General features: G+C 34.3%; 2 protein-coding genes and 1 non-coding gene across 4 annotated transcripts; 2 read left to right on the plus strand and 1 right to left on the minus strand.

Annotated features, from left to right (window-relative positions):
• Window positions 1-4715: 4715 nt before the first annotated feature.
• On the minus strand, window positions 4716-8257 carry BRD4 (bromodomain 4). 2 transcript variants are annotated; one of them, XM_048089102.2, is made up of 5 exons: window positions 7874-8257; window positions 6623-6672; window positions 6381-6458; window positions 5432-6008; window positions 4716-5342 (listed from the first exon to the last, which is right to left on the minus strand). In XM_048089102.2, exons 1-5 carry the CDS (start codon window positions 8015-8017, stop codon window positions 4803-4805), a joined length of 1389 nt encoding a protein of 462 aa, XP_047945059.2. In that variant the 5' UTR covers window positions 8018-8257; the 3' UTR covers window positions 4716-4802. The 2 variants fall into 2 exon arrangements, with proteins under 2 accessions (XP_047945059.2, XP_047945060.2); XM_048089103.2 differs by lacking the exon at window positions 6623-6672.
• A 4096-nt stretch (window positions 8258-12353) lies between these two features.
• On the plus strand, window positions 12354-14617 carry LOC125192924 (L-type lectin-domain containing receptor kinase VII.1). The gene has a single exon (XM_048090600.2). The coding sequence runs from the start codon at window positions 12392-12394 to the stop codon at window positions 14450-14452; it is 2061 nt and encodes a 686-aa protein (XP_047946557.2). The 5' UTR covers window positions 12354-12391; the 3' UTR covers window positions 14453-14617.
• A 291-nt stretch (window positions 14618-14908) lies between these two features.
• TRNAG-GCC (transfer RNA glycine (anticodon GCC)) lies at window positions 14909-14979 on the plus strand. The gene has a single exon. It is a non-coding gene; the product is annotated as a tRNA-Gly (tRNA).
• Window positions 14980-21245: the final 6266 nt, after the last annotated feature.

Here is a 21245-nt window from a genome sequence, read left to right on the forward strand (position 1 = left end):
CCAAACATATGATAATTTCGTCTTGAAATAGCATCAGCCCAAAAGAGTCTAGTTAACTTTCCATGAGATCCTATCTCAATTTCATAATAGAAGGCATCAGATGATTCCTTTTGAGAACGCATATAATCAAAAATCATTTGAGCATCTGAACCATCAATATTGGACATAATATCACGATAACCATTTCTAATATCAATAATATCACATCCAACATTTTCACGTCCACCCATTATCTCCTTCAAAAGTTTGAATGTGAGAGTGGGACCAATATTACACCTGCCACAATCCTCCATAAACCTCCGATGAATAGGATCCAGATTGCGATTGGCCATCATAAAATGCCTATGCTTATCCGCAACCATTAAGTGATTATGATACTCAACAAACTGATAAACCTCATATCCTCTGCTCTTGCCATCTGAATAATATCTCAAATTGAGCTTAGCAAGACATTCACACCTAAATGACCGACACCTACGCTTCTTAAAAGACACTTCAGTTGATTGGGATGCATGACCAGGTATAAAATTCTTAGAGCCTTGTCTGTTGCAAGCCAAATACTGCCACTTAGTAATACCTTGAACTGATTTGTTACCCATTTTACGAATGCCAAAACCAACTGAACGAGCATAATGTTCATAGAAACCAACTGCTTCTACTAATGTATTGAATTTCATACCAATCATTGGCTTCAAAGCATCATCACAAACAGGAATGTACATACCTACAAATCAGTAAAAGTGTCATTTTATCATAGTATCATTTTATCATAATATCATTTTATGCACTAAAAGTATCATTTTATGCAGTAAAAATATCATGTTATGCAATAAACCTATCATCACAAACAGGAATGTAAATACCTACAAATCAGTAATAGAATCATTTTATCATAGTATCATTTTATCATATTATCATTTTATCCGACAAAACTATCATGTTATGCAGTAAACCTATCATCACAAACAGGAATGTACATACCTACAAATCAGTAATAGTATCATTTTATCATAGTATCATTTTATCATAATATCATTTTATCCGACAAAACTATCATGTTATGCAGTAAACCTAACATTTATAAGCCAAAAGTATCATTTTAACACATAATCGACAATACATAATATAATCAAATAAGAATTTCAGTACATCAGAAACATAAACCAATCAACAACTAATATTAATCTAAAATCAAATTCAATACATGAATATGAACACAATCAATAAGCTAAATAATAGATAATGATTGTTACCTTCGTTATTTGCTACAGATTCCATCGAAGCAAATTTTCACAGCAATTGAAGAGGTAATCAATGAAAATAAGAACGCAAAATTGAAAACATCTTCCCGATCACAATTATGGAAACAAAATCTGAAGACTATGGAAAATGAATCAAATCTGGAGCCTATGGAAACAAAATAAGCGAGAAGTATGGAAACAAAATCGCAGAGAAGATGAGAGAATCAAATTGAGTGATCTGGATCAAAATGGAAACAAAATCACAGAGAAGATGAGAGAATCGAAAATCGCTGAAAAGAAACCGATGAGAAGAGCGTGAAATCTGGAGTGAATCTGGAGCGAAATTCAAAAATTAAATTAGCGAAATGACATATTTACCCTCTGCGCCTATTTTTATTAAGTAAATCTAAGTTTGAATCTCAACCACAAGATTATAAAATATGTGTGGTCCAGATTTAGTTATAGAGTTATCATGTGATTTGAGAGTTATGATATGATCGCATCTCTATAGTAGAATATAACAACTTTTTATATAAATAGACATGTTTATTCTTAATAAAATATTAAAAGAGGAGATATATATGTAGTAGATAGACGAAGAAGAGAGTGACTTATGCAAACTTGTTGTAGATGTAAACTAAAACTTGTATTATAAAATTTGGAGTTATTTTCAGGGCTAGGTCGGTACAGTATATTGTACCGAAAATGTTGTATCGTATGCCATATTGAAAATATCTGTTTGAAAGAATTTCATACCGTTATCGTACTGAAAGCTTCGGTATATCGAAATTCAGCATACCGAAATTTCGGTATGGATAATATCACTACCGTTACCGTATTGATATTTTGGTATACGTACCGAATTTCGGTACACTATAAAGTTATTCCGCATCGTTTCGTATACCTTTATACCAAAAAATACTATATGTTAAAAATATAAAAATATATTATCTATTTAATCTTTCAATTCAATTTTATATAAATATATTAAATATAATATAAGTATATATATTATTTTAGGATATATGTATAAACTGGTTTTCGACATATACCGAAGATTTGGTATGCTGATTTTTCGGTATAACACGATATGTCACGATATAAGAAAATTCATATCGTTACTGTATCGAAAATTTACGGAACGGTATGGTACCGTACCAAAAATTCGATAATTTTCTAATTTTTGGTACGATACAATTGATATACCGTTTTTTCGGTATTTTTACCGAAGCCCCTATACCCATGGGCGGACACATGTATAACAAGGGTAAGGCTAAAGCCCTTAATAAAATTGTATTTTAACTTTTTTTTTTAATAAATTTTTATAATTTATTCAAATTTAAGGCAAATTATTATGTAAAAGCCCTTATAAGTAACCTAAAACACCCAACAATATACCTTAAAACAATATTTAGAAATCACCACCCTTATCGTTATTTATTTCTGCGTCCGTCCTAGTCTATACCTTTCGGGTAAAATGAAACTCGTATAAAAGTAAAAGACTATAGTTTCTTAAAATGAAGCATGGGCAAAGAAAAATGAATCTCTCTCATCAATCCTCATGGAATTGTTGACCCACTATTACAACAAACAAATGTCAATATCAATAATATTATTGATACAAAAGTTTAATTAACGTGTCACAGCAACCGCCCCTAAATAGCACCGAAATTTGACCATTTAAACTATACTACAAATTAAACCTACTTTGGACTTCCATCTCAACTTCCCATTTTAATTTAATTTATTATAAATAATGGCAATAATTACTCGAGTTGGTAAGGTACAGGCTATATCCATGATACGATGATGATAGTTTAATTTAATTCTCTGTCTGCCACATTTAATACTCCAACTAGGACATTTCTTTTGCAGCAGACCCGGGTCTTGTTCCTGCACGTGCCTTCCATGCAACATATAGAGGTGTTTCTCTCTAATTCCTTCTTTTTTCAGTTTTTAATGCAATAAAATTAATTTTATTTTTAGCATATATTAATATTAGTTCTAGAACCTTTTTAATTTTTTTACACGATTTTTTAATCTATACCACGAACTTTGTGCTCTTTTGATGTCCACCTAATCAGCAATTCCTACCAAATTTTGATCCAAATACACGAACTTGATTTTTTATTTTTTTTACTATAATTCAAATTGATCATGTTGTCCAGTCATCTACAGTTCTACTGTAATCACACCATGTAGTATATATTGATATTTCACGTGAAAATTAAAATATTTTTAACTTGACAGAAATTACAGCGTGGGTGGAAAATTAGAACATTAAATTCATCTATCTGGATTCGAGAAATTTTGGATTAAAAAGTATACAAAATGCCGAAAATTTTGTATTCCTAATTGATTATAATTTTAATATTAAAACTTGGGTATTTTAGATTCTAATATTGGTTATTAAGACACTATTATTCAGAAGTTTCGAAAGTGGTAATGTTAGCAAAATAAGGAATGAGTATTGGAAAAGGTTTGATATGGGGTAGTATAATGTTTGATCAGATTGTAGAGGAGAGAGCTAGAGATGGAAAGGTGAAAAACGTAATTCGAACTACCAAGAATCAGTATGGTAGTATTTTCCTTCTATTTATTTTCCCATAAGTTGCTACTCTTATATACTTTCGCACTACTTATTCTATAAACAGAAAATCTGAACCAAACTCTTTCATGTTCCATTTTCAGAGAGCTAGAAATGGACTCATGAGTTTTTAATTTTGCGTTACCCCTTTTGCTTCGTATTATTACTATTTTCATAGAGCCATAGTTTGACTATTTTCCCCTTTTTTATTAGTGGGAATTTATGAGTAAATCCCAGGTGCTCTCATGATATAGCACTGAGCAGTTTTAACCGTTTAAGAATTTCGATGAAAAAATTTGCCAGTTTTAACCGTACAAGTTTCTTTTGTCTATGTATATTTATATTTATAATAAAAAAATTTTTTATAATGAGGCATTTCTCATTTTCCATTAATAATACTTCAATCAATTTTTTTTTCTAGCTATATCTCTTAATTTATCAATTTTGCAGCAAAATATACACCTTCTTTTCCTTTTTTTATCTTTCTTTTATATCATTAAATTTCGCTGGTGCATATTCAGTAAATCTTCGCTCCAAACCATATACCAGATGTAAATCGACCTTTGATTTCAAACCAAAAAAATAAGGATGACTTTATTTAGAGATATGCAATATGCACACACCAACTTAATTTGGAATTGCACTTCTTTTGCTTTGTATGGAACTGCACATGAAATTTAATTTCTGCCGAATGGAATTCAACCTGGCAAAATTAAAATTGGTGTAACAATCAACAGCACAATTTTTAATTCTATAAACCTTTTATTTAAAGAAAAATTTCCCCACTTTCATTTTTATTTGTACATGGAACATGTGTATTTTAAAGTAAACAAATTCGCCTATCATCGATTGCCCTCTCCGTCATCTACAGTTCTACAATCAATGTGTTAGACATGAATCAGATATAATATAGAAAAGAAGTCTGTACAATTTTCTCTTACACAAGTCTTTTTTTTTCTATTGATAAAACATTGTCATCTCCGAACTCTTTTCCTTTGTTTCACTGGTGTATTTTTACGTTGTGGATCACTTAATTCAGTTTTCAATTTCGCAGGTCTCTTCAAACCTTTCTTAGCCTTCAACAAGGATTGCTTCAACACACTGTTACCGGAATTACACTGTTTCCCCAATCCCACCGGAGTGGCAAGAGCAGCATTCACTGGTTTCAAGGCTTTATCCGATGTTGCCTCCGTGTCCTTGTACGTTGGAAGCCCAGGCCGAGGACGAGCTGTCCGTGGCCTCACCGGAGGGTTGCACGGGATGAAGTCCGATGTGGCTTCATTGCAATGCCCTCTGCAATGCAGCTTGTAATCTTTCATGACCAGCTGCCGCAGAGTGATTGCAGCCTTGTACTCGCGTGTGCGTCTCGAGTAAAACACCAACGCATTGTTTGCCAGCAACAGCAGGTCCCGGAAGAGCTCCTTCGCTGTTTTTATGGACTGACCAATGATTCTTGCTTTTATTGTGCCAATGTCCATGTGCTGCTGGACAACACGTCTGTATCGCGCCCGTTTCTGTCATCAGTAATGTCAAGAGAGACGGTAAGAGGAAGACGATGGGTGAACCTTTTTTTTTCTATGTAGTGAGTTTTTTGTCTTCTTACCTGACTGTCCATTCGATGTCTGAAGACTGCTGCTGATTCACTCTGTGCAATGGATTCGAATATCTCGATCAAGCTCTCTCTTACGGTGGTCTTGGGACCGGAGATTCTCATCCTCTTACATTCGTTAGTTGATGTTTCCTTGTTTGCAGTCGAAACAGCATTCGAAGAACCTAAATTATCACTGTCATCAACACTTTTCTCTTTGGCAACTTGACTGCAGTCCTTTCTCTTTCTCTTCCCTCGTTTCTTCCTAACGATGACTCCGTGCTCATAACCGACCTCAGGGAGGTCATCAATGCTTGGATCCTTTCCCAGCTCAGAGCAGGCAGATGTGCTGGGCTTCGTCTCGGTCTCCTCAGCTTGAAGCTGATGGTCGCACAACCAGCTTCCCATTGTGCTTGTTTCTTTTGTGAAGCTGCCAACGGAGTTCTCACCATTTGATGTCTGCCTGCTGATTGACTCGGTGGCTTCTGAGTCCAACACGGGTGGAGGTGATTCAGTCTCGCATGAACCGGATTCACCTTGTTTGAATTGTTGTTTCTTCCCCTCCAATGATCTGATCTTCAACTCAAGTGATCTGGAAATCAACAACACTAAGAGATTATTGAAAGAAAATCAGATGCTCCACAATAAGTTACACGGAAAGTCAAAACACGATGCCAAAGAGGAAGAGCAGAGAAAACAATCACAACGCAATAAGCCAAAGCAAGCATCAGATAGTACTAATCTTTTACTCCGTACTAGTTTTTAACGTGTCACAGACTATTAGAACAGTTCAAACTTCAATAAGACATAATCTTGAGGTTCAAACATTATCGTCCCTTTAACATCTCCAGGAACATGCATAGATTGGTAATAATATGCAGACAACTTTTGTAAACAGTATTGAGAGAAGAGTAAGTAATTGTATTTTATGCTCACATAAATACATTTATACATCTGTGCTAACCCTATTGAGTTTTCAGATTTAACCAGTTCTCGCTTGAGCTCTGCAACACGCTGCATTTTCAGTTCTTCAAACCAAGACCTGAGTCATTCACATTTCACAAGAACAAACATTAGCTGCGGTCAGCTAGAATTATGAAACTGTGTTACTAACATGCTACATCAGAAATCCGAGTCGGTAAAAGCCAAATGGATTATGAATGTAAATCAAACTAAGCATGATAACGGGAAGAAAATATGACTCACGTGGATCCAGAATAACGTTTTTGTAGGTCTTCATACCTTTCTTTACAAGCCTGGAATTATTAGAAGGTCTGTCATTGCTAAGTAAAAGTTGCAAGAAAACATTGTGCAATACCTTTATCTCTACTTTTTATTGCTTGGATACATTTTTTTATGAGAATTATTTCAGAGGCACATGTTTCCATTGGAGTAAGCATTCCATAACCTTTAAAGTAGCAACCTGCAATTCCTTCTCTTACTTTTTTCTGTTTTTTTAATTCGAATATATGGTTCTAGATGAAAATATGCATCATTCTAGTGCAGTTTAAAATACCTTCCTCATCTTTCACTTTCTAAAAGCCATATTCCTTGGGAGCTCATATTTTTCTAGCTATTGAATCCTAAATCTTAAGTCCCAAATCCTATAAAACTTCACTGGACATATATAGATATCACAATCTGCACCTCATAGGTCTCAGTTAACCAAACTAGTGGAAGAACGCAAGACAAATCCATAAATGGACAACATGAACTCTAAGTTTATTCACTCGTACATTTTTCCCATGATCTCTTATTTTAATCTTGTGATACAGCCCCATGCCATTAACTAACAGAAAATAGGTCAGATACGAAAAAATTTGACTCGACTAATCAATATTAGCATATCACAGGCAATAATACCAAAGAATGAACCAAGAAATCCAAGCTTTCAACAAAAAGCCAAGAAACAACATCATCGACTAGACAAATCTTTCGACCGAGACAGTTTTATAAATGAGAAATTTGTAGGCAGAGAAGCACTAATATTTCTTCATTTGGTCAATCAAATAAAAATTGTACTACTTAGTAACTAATTCTTAACCATATCAACATCAAAATATGTGGTTATTGATTAGTCTTCAACTTTTGCGTAGTAGTAACAGCCATTTATGTATGTTTTCATCAAATGCTGATTACTATCTTGTAGTTCATGTGTGATATATTACTACTCTTGCATGCATGAAGCACAGATTAACCAACTTTTAACCAACTTTTAAATAGGCCAATTGATTATTTATTACTCCTATATTAACAAAGAATTCATACGTGTTCCAAGTTGCACAAACTCTGTTTGTTACAGTTGCTATTTTTTTACTGATCTGAAACTCCTCGGTTTATAAATGTGATTAAACTAGTTTATCACCAAATAATATTCGCAACATTTAAAAAAAAACAATGAAATTAATTACTCCTACAAATTATAAATTCGACATTAATTTAAACTTATGTATCGACCTGAGGAGTAAAGGCATACGGATAAAGGGTGCGCGCACGAAGCTCCGAAGCGACGACGTTCCAACCGCCGGTTCCGTGCCTCACAACCGCGCCCCCCAAAATAAGATCCTCCCACGTGCCCCACACCGGCGACTCCGCCCCCATCCTCTAACCGTCAAATCCTCGAAACCTAGGAATTTCAAATTTGGGGAAATATCTCAAATTTCAATTCAAGTCTGTCGTTCAATTTTGGAGAGATAATTATGATTCTGAACATCACGAGCAGTAGATATATGCGGAACAATAAAAAATCGTTTGCAATGCAAGAAGAAATTGAAAAATTTTAGGAGAGAGGAATTGAGGAGCGAGAATCTTTGGAAAAGCAATTGTTTGTTGGGCATACCTCAAATCTCTCGCCGAATTTGTTTGGATGATAATGGCCGTAAATATAGTCTTTTAATTTCCCTATATATTTGATTTTTTTTAAATGTCATTACCATATATTTATACTACTCCATTAAAAAACATATTTTAATCTTGGATTCCAAAAATCAAGTAAATAAATCTTCTTTTTCCAAGAAGATTATGGAAAATTTTCAGGTCAAAAATTAAATATTATCTTAAAATTGTGATGTTTTCTAACTAAAGTAGTACTCCTACAAACGACGGCTCAAAAATCAGTATTAATATAATTATAATATTAATAACAATCAATTATACAAACCTTTATTGATCCGCCAAACTATCCATGTGCCAACTCATGAAGCCAGATTGATTTAATTGAATAATTGTAGTACGTGTGTGAAATCAAATCAATGTCTACGAAATCACAAACAAAATGGATACGAGCCAAAATTTCCTAATCTTGATATGTACCAAGTTGATAATATATGTTGATATGTTTGATTACTTTTTTTTAACAAGGATAATCATACCATGAGGAATGATATATCCAAAATGTAGAAAGTTTCTTTCTTTTTATTTTACCATAATTTAAACTTTGTTAGTATATTAATTAAATATAATTTATTACTACTATTTTTAAAAGATAAAAAACTAAAAAAATTAAGCAAGAAAATAAAATATTAAATGTACGAAAAAAAATCGTTTTGTACACATAGAAAATGAATTTCTATATGCGTCGAAAATTTTAATAACATGCTGAGTATAAAATGTTAAAGGTGGAAGAAACTAATTTTTCAATGCTAATATACTAAGAAAATTAAGTTATTGTCGTAATGCTATAAAATTGTTATTTTATCTTTGAATTTCACCAAAAATTTACACAAGTAATAAAATATGGTCATAATTTAAGCTTTGTTAGCATAATAATTAATTATTTTAAATTTTTATATCTTTTACGGCATGTTAAAAAAGAAAACTTTAAAACAAGAAAATAAAAATATAAGTATGTGAACACTTCAATTTTTATATGCATTGAAAAAATAAATTTTGCTATATACTCAAAAACTTCAATAAAGGATATAAAGGTCAAAAAAATTATGGAAAGTTTTTATACCTTTTTCAATTATAAACACATATTTGTTTATATTACACACTAATCTCACAATTAATAATTTATAGTATAAATTAAATAATTAAATAAATATTTTGTTAATATATTTATGTAATAAATACTACATACATTAAAATGCACTAAACATGCTATAATAAAATTGAAACATAAATTAAAAAACACTGAAAAATATAACCATTACAAAAAAAAAAAAAACATATCACAATGCATGTATAAAATTACAATTCAAAATTTGTTTATTGTTCCCACGAATGATCAATTAGGGCATTTCAAAGTTCCAAACTAACATAGTAGTAGTATTTATTTCTTATTTCGTCATATCGAGTCAAGTGCTCTTCAAATCGAGCATCTTCATTGGTCGTCATCTCAACTTCTAGTTGTGGCGCTTGTCTAGCAACGGCAATCGGAGAATTAACGCTCATCTGCAACTATCATTTAATCCTTATGTCACACAATACCACTTTATTCAGTAACGCACTGATCCTGCTACAATTGCGAAACGTGATTGGAAAACACCAAATGGGCGTTCCATATTTTTTCTACAGGCCTCTTGTTTCACTGTAAATTTATTGTCTTTAGGATAAGAAGTTCTTGAATTGTTTGCACAGTAATAGACCATTTTACAGAAAAGAGCTTACCAACAAGAACAAACAAATGACAATGCAACTATAACATATTCTTCGTACTTCAACAATATTGGAGGAAGAGGAACTGGTTATTATTTACGAGATTATTAGATTACGTTTTTCATTTTGTTATTGTAAATTATTACTTGTGTTTTAGTTCACATTAATTAAATAATAACTGGTTAATTGCAATATTTCATAATTTTTTGCAATATGTCATATTTGTTGTTGTTATGCTATAAAATGTAAAAATGGATTTGAGTTTAGTGTATGGTTGGAGATGGTCTTAGGGTATCTCGAACTATTTACCCCAAATTCACGTCACACAAAAAAATATTTTTTACTCCAACTATATACACAAAATTCAAATTTAACATCATTTTCTTTTATTATATGTCTAACAATTTTTTTGCAATGGCTCCATATTTGATGATATTTTGCATAAAAATAGGTTTGAGTTTGTGATTAAAGAAGTTTCTACTCTAAAACTGAGATTTAATATATGACTGGAGATGGTCTCAAATATCGGAAGTATAATTATATAGTACTATCCATATTGAAGAATTTAACTTATACTTACTATGTTTCATTCTAAGTGATAGTATAATTTTTTATATGATGTCCACTCTAAATGACAGATTTCTAAATACATAAACACTACTCCTATTTTTTTCTTTTTTCTTACTCTTTTATAGTCTCTACTCTACTCATAAAATAATATCAAATAAAATATTATGTCGAATTACAACTTTAGAAGTGTTCCACTCATAATAAGACGGAAGGAATATTTATATTCGGTTTGACGATAGGCAATTGAGAAACTGTACACAGACAGCTAAAGTAGGATTTTTTCTTTAAAATTTTTAAAGATTTGGCAATCTTTCTTATTTTGGATGGTCGTGAGAGGTCGATACGTTTATTTTTGACAGAATTCAACTATTGAATAAATTAATCCAATTTGATTGTATATCTTTGACTCGAATTAATAAAATCATGATCCTCAAACTTTTAGGTATCAAGTAACATGTCTAATTCCATGTAATTCCATGTCGTCGACATGATTGATCACGTCATATTTATGCAATAACTGTCAATCAACTGCAAATAAATAGTGTACTCCCCTTTGTCTCTTAATTTGACATTTTTTTATAGAAATGAGTCACAAATTTTTTTAAAATCTCATAAGGAGAGGCTGTATCTACAAATATAGGATCAACGTTAAGATGAAAAAAGGGATTCAACATGCTCTCGAGCGTGTGGCTGGAACACACATCAGACTAATATAAAATATGAAAAATCTATTTATCGAATTGAGTATGCTCTAATATTATATAAAAATGAGTTACTCATTTCCCTAAAATGTCTAATAAGATGAGGGTTACCACTCATAAATAGAAGAAATATGCTTACTACTCAGTGTGAGATGAGAAATGAGAGTTTCAACATTTTTTTCGGTACAAAGAAAATGGTATTTTGTTAATTAAGCAAATAAAAAATAAAGCAAGAAAAAGGTCGTAACAGAAATTAAAAGTGCTAATTGTTTTTAAAGTACTAACTCACTTATTTTGGGACGTTTAAAAAAGTATGAATCACTTAATATTGGATGAAAAGTAGATCAATATCTCACTTATCTTTTCTATTGATGTCTAAAAAAAGTAAATCGATATTTATGTACTATTATAGGAAATTATATTGTGTTTCAGAATCCACAAATGATTAATTATGAGCTTGTCTATTTAGTATGGTGTAAAAGGTTACTCATATCAAAAGGTAAATCATAAATTCATAATTAAGTGTACCAACATACTGTATACATACAACTTAATTTAATTATATTTCGTGATTAATTGTGTAGCTGTATTCGAAGATTCTAATTATTCAAAACCTTGAAATAAATTCACATATGACGTCATATGTGAATGTGATGTCTTCAATAAATTATAATTGCAGAAAATAAGAAAAATAAAAATGAAAAAATTATAATATTAATTGATTGGACCTATCATATAATCATACCATGAAGTAATATGTTTTAAATCATTAAATTTTTATTTTTGGTATCGAATTAATCTGAAACTACTTTTATCACCAAATATTTACACGTGTATTAGTGCCGGGAAATTGAAATTGATATAAATATAACTAGTACTGCTATATGATAATGATAGAATAAAAGTGAAATTCTGTGGAATGATTTTTTGCTACAACCTACAAATCTACAATAGAATAAAAGTCAAATTCGAGAAAAGTAATCCGCGGGTCCAATTTACACCACGATTACTTTTCCAGTGCTTTCCATGTCTACGTTATCTTTATAAAGAGTTACGTTGTGAGAAATGAGGTGCTAAAATTTTGGGATCTCTCTAAAAATCTGCAATGAAAAAACGCAAACACCTCAGCTTCCAACTTCTCCAATTCACCATAGCTACAATCTTCGCCGCCCACTTCACTTCCGCCCTCGATTTCCTCTTCAACGCCTTCGATTCCTCCTCCCTCTCCTGCTACGGCAACGCCACTCTCGACTCCGGCATCCTCTCCCTCACCGGCGACGCCGGATTCGAGATCGGCCGCGCCCTCCTCCCCTCCAAAATCCCAACCAAACATGCCCACACATCGCTCCTCCTCCCATTCTCCACCTCCTTCATCTTCGCCATGGCGCCCTTCCCCGGCCGCCTCGCCGGTCACGGCATGGTCTTCCTCTTCGCGCCGAACGCCGAAATTCACCAAGGTGTCGAGGCCGCCGCGTCGCAGAATCTAGGGTTTTTGAATTTCTCCAACAACGGGGACCCTAACAATCATGTGTTTGGAGTTGAATTTGATGTTTTTAGGAACCATGAATTCGACGATATCAACGACAATCACGTTGGGATTGATGTGAATTCGCTCACGTCGATCAATTCGAGTGAAGCGGGGTATTGGTCTGTGGGGGGTTTCTTCCAACAGTTGGATCTCAATAATGGGAGAACGTATCAAGTTTGGATTGATTATTCTGACGGAGTATTGAATGTTACGATGGCGCCTGTGGGCGTGAAGAGGCCTCCGCGGCCATTGTTGAATGTGTCTATTGACCTTTCTGATGTGTTAGAGGATGAAATGTATGTGGGATTCACTGCTTCGACGGGGAACATGACTCAGAGCCACAAAATTCTAGCTTGGAGTTACAGCAATACGAATTTCACACTGAGTGATGGGCTGATTACTGCAGGATTGCCGTCGTTTGAGCTTCCGGGGACGCCATTTTATAGAACTAGAGGCTTTGTTGCGGGTTTAACGTCAGGGGTTTTGGTTGTTGGTGTTGTGTGTTGTGCATCTGTGTTCTTGTTTGTTAGAAAGAGTAGGAGAGAGAGAAGAGAGAGGGAGGAAATGGAGGATTGGGAAATGGAGTACTGGCCTCATAGGCTTTCTTATCAAGAAATTGACTCTGCAACTAAAGGATTTGCTGAGGAAAATGTGATTGGAATTGGTGGGAATGGCAAGGTTTATAGAGGGGTTTTGAATGGGGGATTGGAGGTTGCTGTGAAGCGAATCTCCCATGAAAATGCGGATGGAATGAGGGCGTTCTTGGCTGAGATATCGAGCCTTGGGAGAGTGAAGCACCGGAATTTGGTGGGGTTGAGAGGGTGGTGCAAGAAGGAGAAGGGCAGCCTAATCTTGGTGTATGATTTCATGGAAAATGGGAGTCTTGATCAAAGGGTGTTTGAGTGTGATGATAGCAAGATGCTAGGTTTTGAAAGCAGAGTCCGAGTCCTGAGGCAAGTGGCCTCGGGGATCTTATACCTGCACGAGGGATGGGAGTCGAAGGTGCTGCATAGGGACATCAAGGCGAGCAACGTGCTGCTTGACAGGGACATGAATGCGAGGTTAGGTGACTTCGGGCTGGCCAGGATGCACGACCACGACAAGGCTGCAGGGACCACGCGAGTGGTGGGGACGATAGGGTACCTAGCGCCGGAGGTTGTGAGGAGCGGGAGGGCATCAACGCAAACAGATGTGTTCGGATACGGAGTGTTGGTCTTGGAAGTGATGTGTGGAAGGAGGCCTATCGAGGAAGGGAAGCCGGCCTTGGTGGAATGGGTTTGGGAAATGTTTAGAAGGGGTGAGCTGGGGAACGTAGTGGATGCACGATTGAGGGGAGAGGCGGACGCGGAGGAGGCTGAGAGGGTGGTGCAGCTGGGATTGTTGTGTGCTCATCCTGATAGCAAGGCAAGGCCTACAATGAGGCAGGTGGTGAAGATGTTTGAAGGGAGGAATGAGGTTGAAGGTGAAGGAGAGGATATGGGTGCTTATCTATTGGAGAAGATGAGAAGTGGAGAGGTTTTGGCTATGCATTTGAGAAATGGTTTTGGTATGCATCCAAGTATGGATGAGATTAGACGAGGGATGTCTTCTACCACATCACTCTCTTGGAGTGATATTACTGTTGTAGAGGGTAGATGAGTTTTGTTTTTTCATTTTGATTAAAAAATGAAGATATACTCCTAGTTGTAGATAATTTCGTGGCAATATAGATATAGGTATACTGGGTGGAATTGGATCACATTTGTTGTATTTATTTCGGTGTATATCATTGATTGATTTATGGTTCTATTCTTTAAAGCATCATCCTTATTCTCTTCGTGTTTGTAGAAAAGTTACAAAATCTTTTCAAACAGATATGTGAATCTGTTATGAAGTAAAAGAAAGTGTGTATTTTTTACCTTTCACCTATTTGTAATTTGAATACGACTTTTCAGTCGTTGTGAATAAAGTTTTCATCATTCAATTTTTTTAAAGTCATCAAAATTGGCTTAACAGAATCTTCTACTCTAATGACGAATTGACAAGAACAATACTACTCCATTTGATTGAACCATATACCTATATTAATAAATAAATAATTAAAATTGGCATCTGGCACCAGTGGTCTAGTGGTAGAATAGTACCCTGCCACGGTACAGACCCGGGTTCGATTCCCGGCTGGTGCAATGTTTGTTTTTTAAAATATTTAAAATTTATTTAGGCTGGACTTTTTCTGTAAAAGTTAAATTTAGGAATTGTACCATATATTTTGTGGTTGGTTGGTTTTTTTCACGTATGTTGTAGATATTTCTGAGTGATGTTAATCTTTAATTGAAACGTGCCTGAAATTTTACAAAATATAAAAAAAATCGTGGGTTCCATGATTGATTTGTCAAAATTTTGAAAAAGTTTGTTTGAAAGTTTCTTCTTGTTGTTACTTCACGTGTGTTAGTGTGGAAAATGCTTGTGAAATTGGATATATAAATTTGAAATCAAAAGCCACATCGTTTAAAAACCGGATAAATTTTGCAAACTTCAAGTTTCTTGTGAATGAATTCACAAAGAGACATATATATGGAGAATGTAAAAATTATGTAGAATCTTCTATTTATCTACTGCTACCTAGTACCTACCACTAGTATTATTGTTCAAGTCCAATTATTGATGTTTTTTTACTTAATTAGCTCTCTAGTATTTCGTTGGTCACCATTTACATTAATTAATTTTGATTAGTTTACATTAGATTATTAATTGGAATAATGCATGGATACATGGCTATCATTATATTCCTAAAGTTTGGTTTAATAATGTGTTTGTTAAGATATGGAGTATTTATTTAAAACTGGCACTACGACTTCAATTATTAAATTTTAAAATCGACGACTTCTACAAAATCCTAAACAACATCTTTGATGTTAAGAGTGTTATTTTTTAAATATTTTCCTTCAAGCCTTCAAAGCTTCCCAAGATCATATATGTTGTCTACTCAAATGAGCGACTGTATTGGAAATAGGGTGGATCGGAAAGTGGTGTATGGAGAGATGGAAATTTCAATGGAAGATGAAATTTTTTACTTGAGAAAAAGGAAATACTTAGGACCTTTTAATCGTGAACCTTGTTTCTTGGAGGAAAAACATGATTGGCGTGTTCTAGTCGACCATGCTTGAAGGATGAGTTCTAGCTAGAACTCATCCTTCCAGCATGGTCTACTGGAATGGAGAAATCTTGCCTCTCTAAGAGTGCAACTAGGTGTGGTCGATGATTTAATATAAGAGAACGATTGTATTGTTCAACATTTCTAAAATTGAAGATGATCTTTGTGTTCTTTGTATGGAAGAACTATAGATGGTCAAAAGATTTCAAGTAAACAAGATATCTTTGAAGATTATTAGGCCTCTTCAAAGATAATTGTCTTAGACAAGTCCAAAGGATTACTTTCCTGGACTTTGAATTCGAGTTTATGTATACCATTTTCTTATGTTCCAAGTTAGCCTACGTTGAGCTGCATGGTGACTCATGTTCACCTTTTCTTTTCTTTTAGGACCCGTTTTATTGCTTCATAAACCCAGGTTAAGGTGTGAGGGTTCCACCATAATCCATCGTTTGATAACTTTCTGCTGCTTTCCTAAAAATCTGGGTTATTACTTATGACCCGGTTTTATTCACCGTTGGGTTTGGAAAAATGGGCAAAAATAGTCCATCAATTTTTGATGGACTTTAAACACTAGTCACCACCTTGAAGGAACTGGCAGTGGAAGCGCGTTCGAATGACATGATTTAATAATTAATCGAACAAATAAATCACATAATAATCAGATCTATTTAGCAGATTATTTAGACAAAATCTATTTGCGTAATTCTCACATGTATTATGCTCATAACTTGAATTGATCATGCTTTAAGTATATAAAAACCTAAAACATGCTTTTCTACGGAGCAGAAATAATACCTAATTAATTCTCCAAAGAATTGATGATGGCTAGCGACTTCTCCACGTGACGCTTTGAATACTAGACCACGGATCTTCTCTTTGGTTCCCGAACTGTACTCCAATATCAGTGTGGGCTGATCTCACCGGAATACTAGGACTTAAATAAAGAAGACAGAAGAAATCCTACTCCTAAGAGGAGAAATTTTCGATCCCTACAAAGAGAGGGGGACGAAAATTTTGAGTAATAATAAATATTATTTCTGTCTCCTTTATTCTCATATTTATATTAAGTTCCTTTTGGGCCCAGACAAGGATCTATGAAAGGTTTTGGATATGAGCTCATCTAATTTACTTTTTACTAATTAAATTGAACCCACAATTTAATATAAGCTTTAATTGGAATATTACGAGCAGCCACTACATAAGTAATATTGACTTCTCCACGTGACGCTTTGGATACTAGACCACGGATCTTCTCTCTGGTTCCCGAACTGTACTCCAATATCAATGTGGGCTGATCTCACCGGAATACTAGGACTTAAATAAAGAAGACAGAAGAAATCCTACTCCTAAGAGGAGAAAATTTCGATCCCTACAGAGAGAGGGGGACGAAGATTTTGAGTAATAATAATTATTATTTATGTCTCCTTTATTCTCCTATTTATATTAAGTTCATTTTGGGCCTAGACAGGGATCTATGGAAGGTTTTGGATATGGGATTATCCAATTTACTTTTTACTAATTAAATTGAACCCACAATTTAATATAAACTTTAATTGGAATATTACGAGCAGCCACTACAGAAGCAATATTGAACTCTCCCCATCCAAATCCGAAATTATAAGTAATCCGGGTTTCCATTTTAACTTTCATTTCCCGCGCTTAAGATAAAAATATCCATTAATTAATGTCTGCTATGGACTTAATTAATTAATTTCTTATTAATTCCAAGAGTGGACTTAACATGAAACGCTTATTTATTATTCATAGAGTGATCAAACTCCAACTAGCTAGGTTCCGAATAATATAACCTTGTTTCACGCTCCTCTTGAGGACATTATCAAACGAGACTCACCTCGCGCACGATTCAATATAATAGCAATCCTAGCACTGCTAGATATTAATCACCACTACCCAATATATCAGGATTATTGGGTTGCGAAAAACCCGCACCATTTGATAAGTCAAAGTAATGCATAATCAATACCGTATGCTCAATGCTAACCTAAATTGATTAAGAAACAAATATTTATCAAGACCTCGCCTTTCAGTAGACAGCACAAAGACAAGTCTCGCTGTAAATATCAAAAACCAAACAATATCAAAAAACTCTTGAAATTCAACAATGTAAATAAAGCAAAAATAAACTCTTCTGACTTGAACATGGTCATCTCAAAAGTCCACCCCTTCTTCTCATCTCAGTTTGAGCATTCACAAGCTTATTATAAAGTTCCAGAATTGAAAACGTTTTGTCACTAAACAAAATTTCATCTCTGACTTCATTAAAGATATCTGGAAACCCATCAAGGATCATTATCTTCTAGGTTTCTGGGTCAACTTTCCCCCCCGATAATAGAAGTTCATAGAAATAGCCATGCATGACTAGGACGTATTTGCCCACATCATGGCCCTCTTCCAATGCCTCACTCCTTAAATGCTCCACAGCGCTTTAGAGGACTTTTCTTCAAACCATTTGGGCTTGTTGACCAACGGCCTTTTGGGTTTGTCAAACCTCTCAAGGGCATTGCCAACACCGGCTAAAAGGAAGCCCTTGAGATGACATTCCGCGGTATGCCATTGATCACGAAACTCCTTGTCCTCTCCTTGTAGATGGTATGTGGGCGGACGATTCTTGCTGAGAATCAACCTCAAGTCATTGATCAAACGATCAACATCAAGCTTACTTTCCATTCCTTAAACAATTCAGAGTCACGCTTCCTTGAACTAAGTATTGCATAATAAATATCCCAAGTATCAATCATCTTTCGTTCAAGTTGAGAACAAATACCAATAATATAAACATGTAAAATTTCAAGGAATTGCAAATAACCACAAAACAATTCATCAATTTTACATCCACAAAAATCAAGCACAAACGTTCTTCTACTAGGAAGCCGTGTCATATTCATGCAAGAAATTCATTATTTTTACTGGCCACAATGTCGACAGATAGTCCAGAGACCATAAGAATGGCATGGCTGACTAACAATGCTAAAGCGTATAACCATAAAATTAAGCACTAAGGATTCTTTACTTGTGCGTGAACTCCTCTAAAGAAAGGTCGAACCGGACAAGCACCTCCTCCTATAGCTCCCTCTAAGCATTATTAAAATACAATCCTTATAATTTCGCAGCAATATTGCTCCGGTAAAGACCAGTCGCGATATTACTGAAAAACTAATTTTACGATTTTAATAACCTTTATCTAGAGAAGTCCAAACTTACGAACTGGTAATGTTCCTCCCATAATGACAGGCCGGTCACTACTTCGCACTAAGACCAATTTTATGGAGGCCATATACAAACGTGTTGTAATTATCGCTTCATATTTTCTTGTTGGTGGTTTTAATAGTTTAATTATCACTTAAGCAGATAAGGCAGGTATCCACATTCAAAGAATAATTAAACATGTACTAGCTATGCATGCAAGGCAATAAGTACATAGGCGATGCACGGGTTAAACTAGATTTTAACAAATAAAATCATAACTCAAATTAAATATCCATCATTCATCAATAAAACATGTAAACACATTTACAAAAGGTTCACATAAACATAATGACGAAACTTGATCATTTAATTAAGCATCTAAAATAAATAGATAGAATTAAAATTCTATCTTCACATAAACAAGATTATCTAGACATTAAGTCCAATCTTAAACAATCATACATTATTAGTTAAAATAACGTATCTTGATCATTAGAATTACCTTTTAATACTATTAGGATTTACTTAAATAGAATTAATCCATCCTTATCCTAAAATTAATGTCTAGGTGTATATCATAAAAGATTAGCTAAGTCTTAATTTAAAATGCCCACTTGGATATATAAATCCGCATTTATCCAATCAAGACAAAATCCATTTAAAATACACCAATTAAATTCGAGAATCAAAATTCTCATAGCTTTCAAATAAAATCACATGACAAGAAGAATCTTATTACATCTTTAATTCAAAATGATGTTTTCTAGATGAAATAAAATTCACCTTCATCAAAATTAAAGACAAAATTCAACTTAATAAATAATTAAGGATTTTAATAGCAAAATTAATGCTCTATGAATTTTCATACCTTTAAATCTCATTTGATGTTATCTAGATGAAACAAATTCACCTTCATCAAAATTAAAGATAAAATTCAAATTAAACTAGGAATTGAATTCCAATTAAAATATAATTAATCATTTAATACTTTAATAATTTAGGATTTTAGTAGCATGTTAATGCCAAATGAATTTTTCACTTCTTTAATTAAGCCGATGTTATCTAGATGAAATAAAATTCACCTACATCATATTAAAGACAAAATTCAAACTAGGAATAGGATTCCAATTAAAATCCATCCAATTATTATACATGTAATTTTCAAAAATTTTAAAGGTTTAAAAACAATTGAAAAACTCATGTCTTTTCCTTAGGTATATATCTAGGAAATAATTCCATAACACACCAATTAAAATAAAGACTATTTCAATTAAACCTTAAAATTAAAACATGAAAGCATATTAAGAGAATATTCTTTAAAATTCCATCCAATTAAGGAAAAGCCAAAAATTAGATCAAATAAATATTGAATTTCCTTATGTTAATTATCATGATATTATCTAGATGGAAATAATCCACCAAAATCAACTAATTAACAAATTAAATCAATTATTTGACTAATTATTCAATCGGCAATTTTAAAGAAGGCAATTATTCTCTTTTAAATTAGAATCTTGACTTAATTGCTAAATCATTCTAATTCCTACAATATATTTTAATTATTCTAGGTTTAGGATTTTAAACCACAATTATAAATAGTTTGCGTGTTAAGAAACGAAAACATGAAAACGAAAAACAAAGACGAGACAACGATGCAACCCAAAAACCTAATTAGGGTTTGGGCCGCCACGGGCCTCGCAGCAGCCGCTGCTGCCGCGCCCGACCTCTGCCACCTCTCGCGACTGCCGCCGCTGCTCCCACTGCAGCGGCGCTGCCTCTGACCGCCGCCGCCACTGCCACTGCAGTAGCCGCTGCCCTCCGTTGCCTGGAACACTGCGGTTGCTGCCCCAACCGAAGTCAAGGCTACCGCCGTCCAACGGGGCTGTTGTCGCTGCCTCAAGCCGGCGACAAGCACGGCTGTCCGTCGTGGTGCAGATAGAAGACGACGTCGCAGCTTCCAAGATCTGGAGCTGATCGCCGCTGTCCATGACCGGAGTTGTTGCTGTTCGTCGACGACGCAGCTGCTGCCCGCCGTCGCCCAAAGAAGACGCCCTGCTGCTGCTGCATTCTGGAGCTGATCGCCGCAGCCGC

This window comes from Salvia hispanica, chromosome 4 (assembly GCF_029641045.1).
Source record: "Salvia hispanica isolate PSC_SH4W2 chromosome 4, Shi_PSC_v1, whole genome shotgun sequence".
NCBI lineage: Eukaryota > Viridiplantae > Streptophyta > Magnoliopsida > Lamiales > Lamiaceae > Salvia > Salvia hispanica.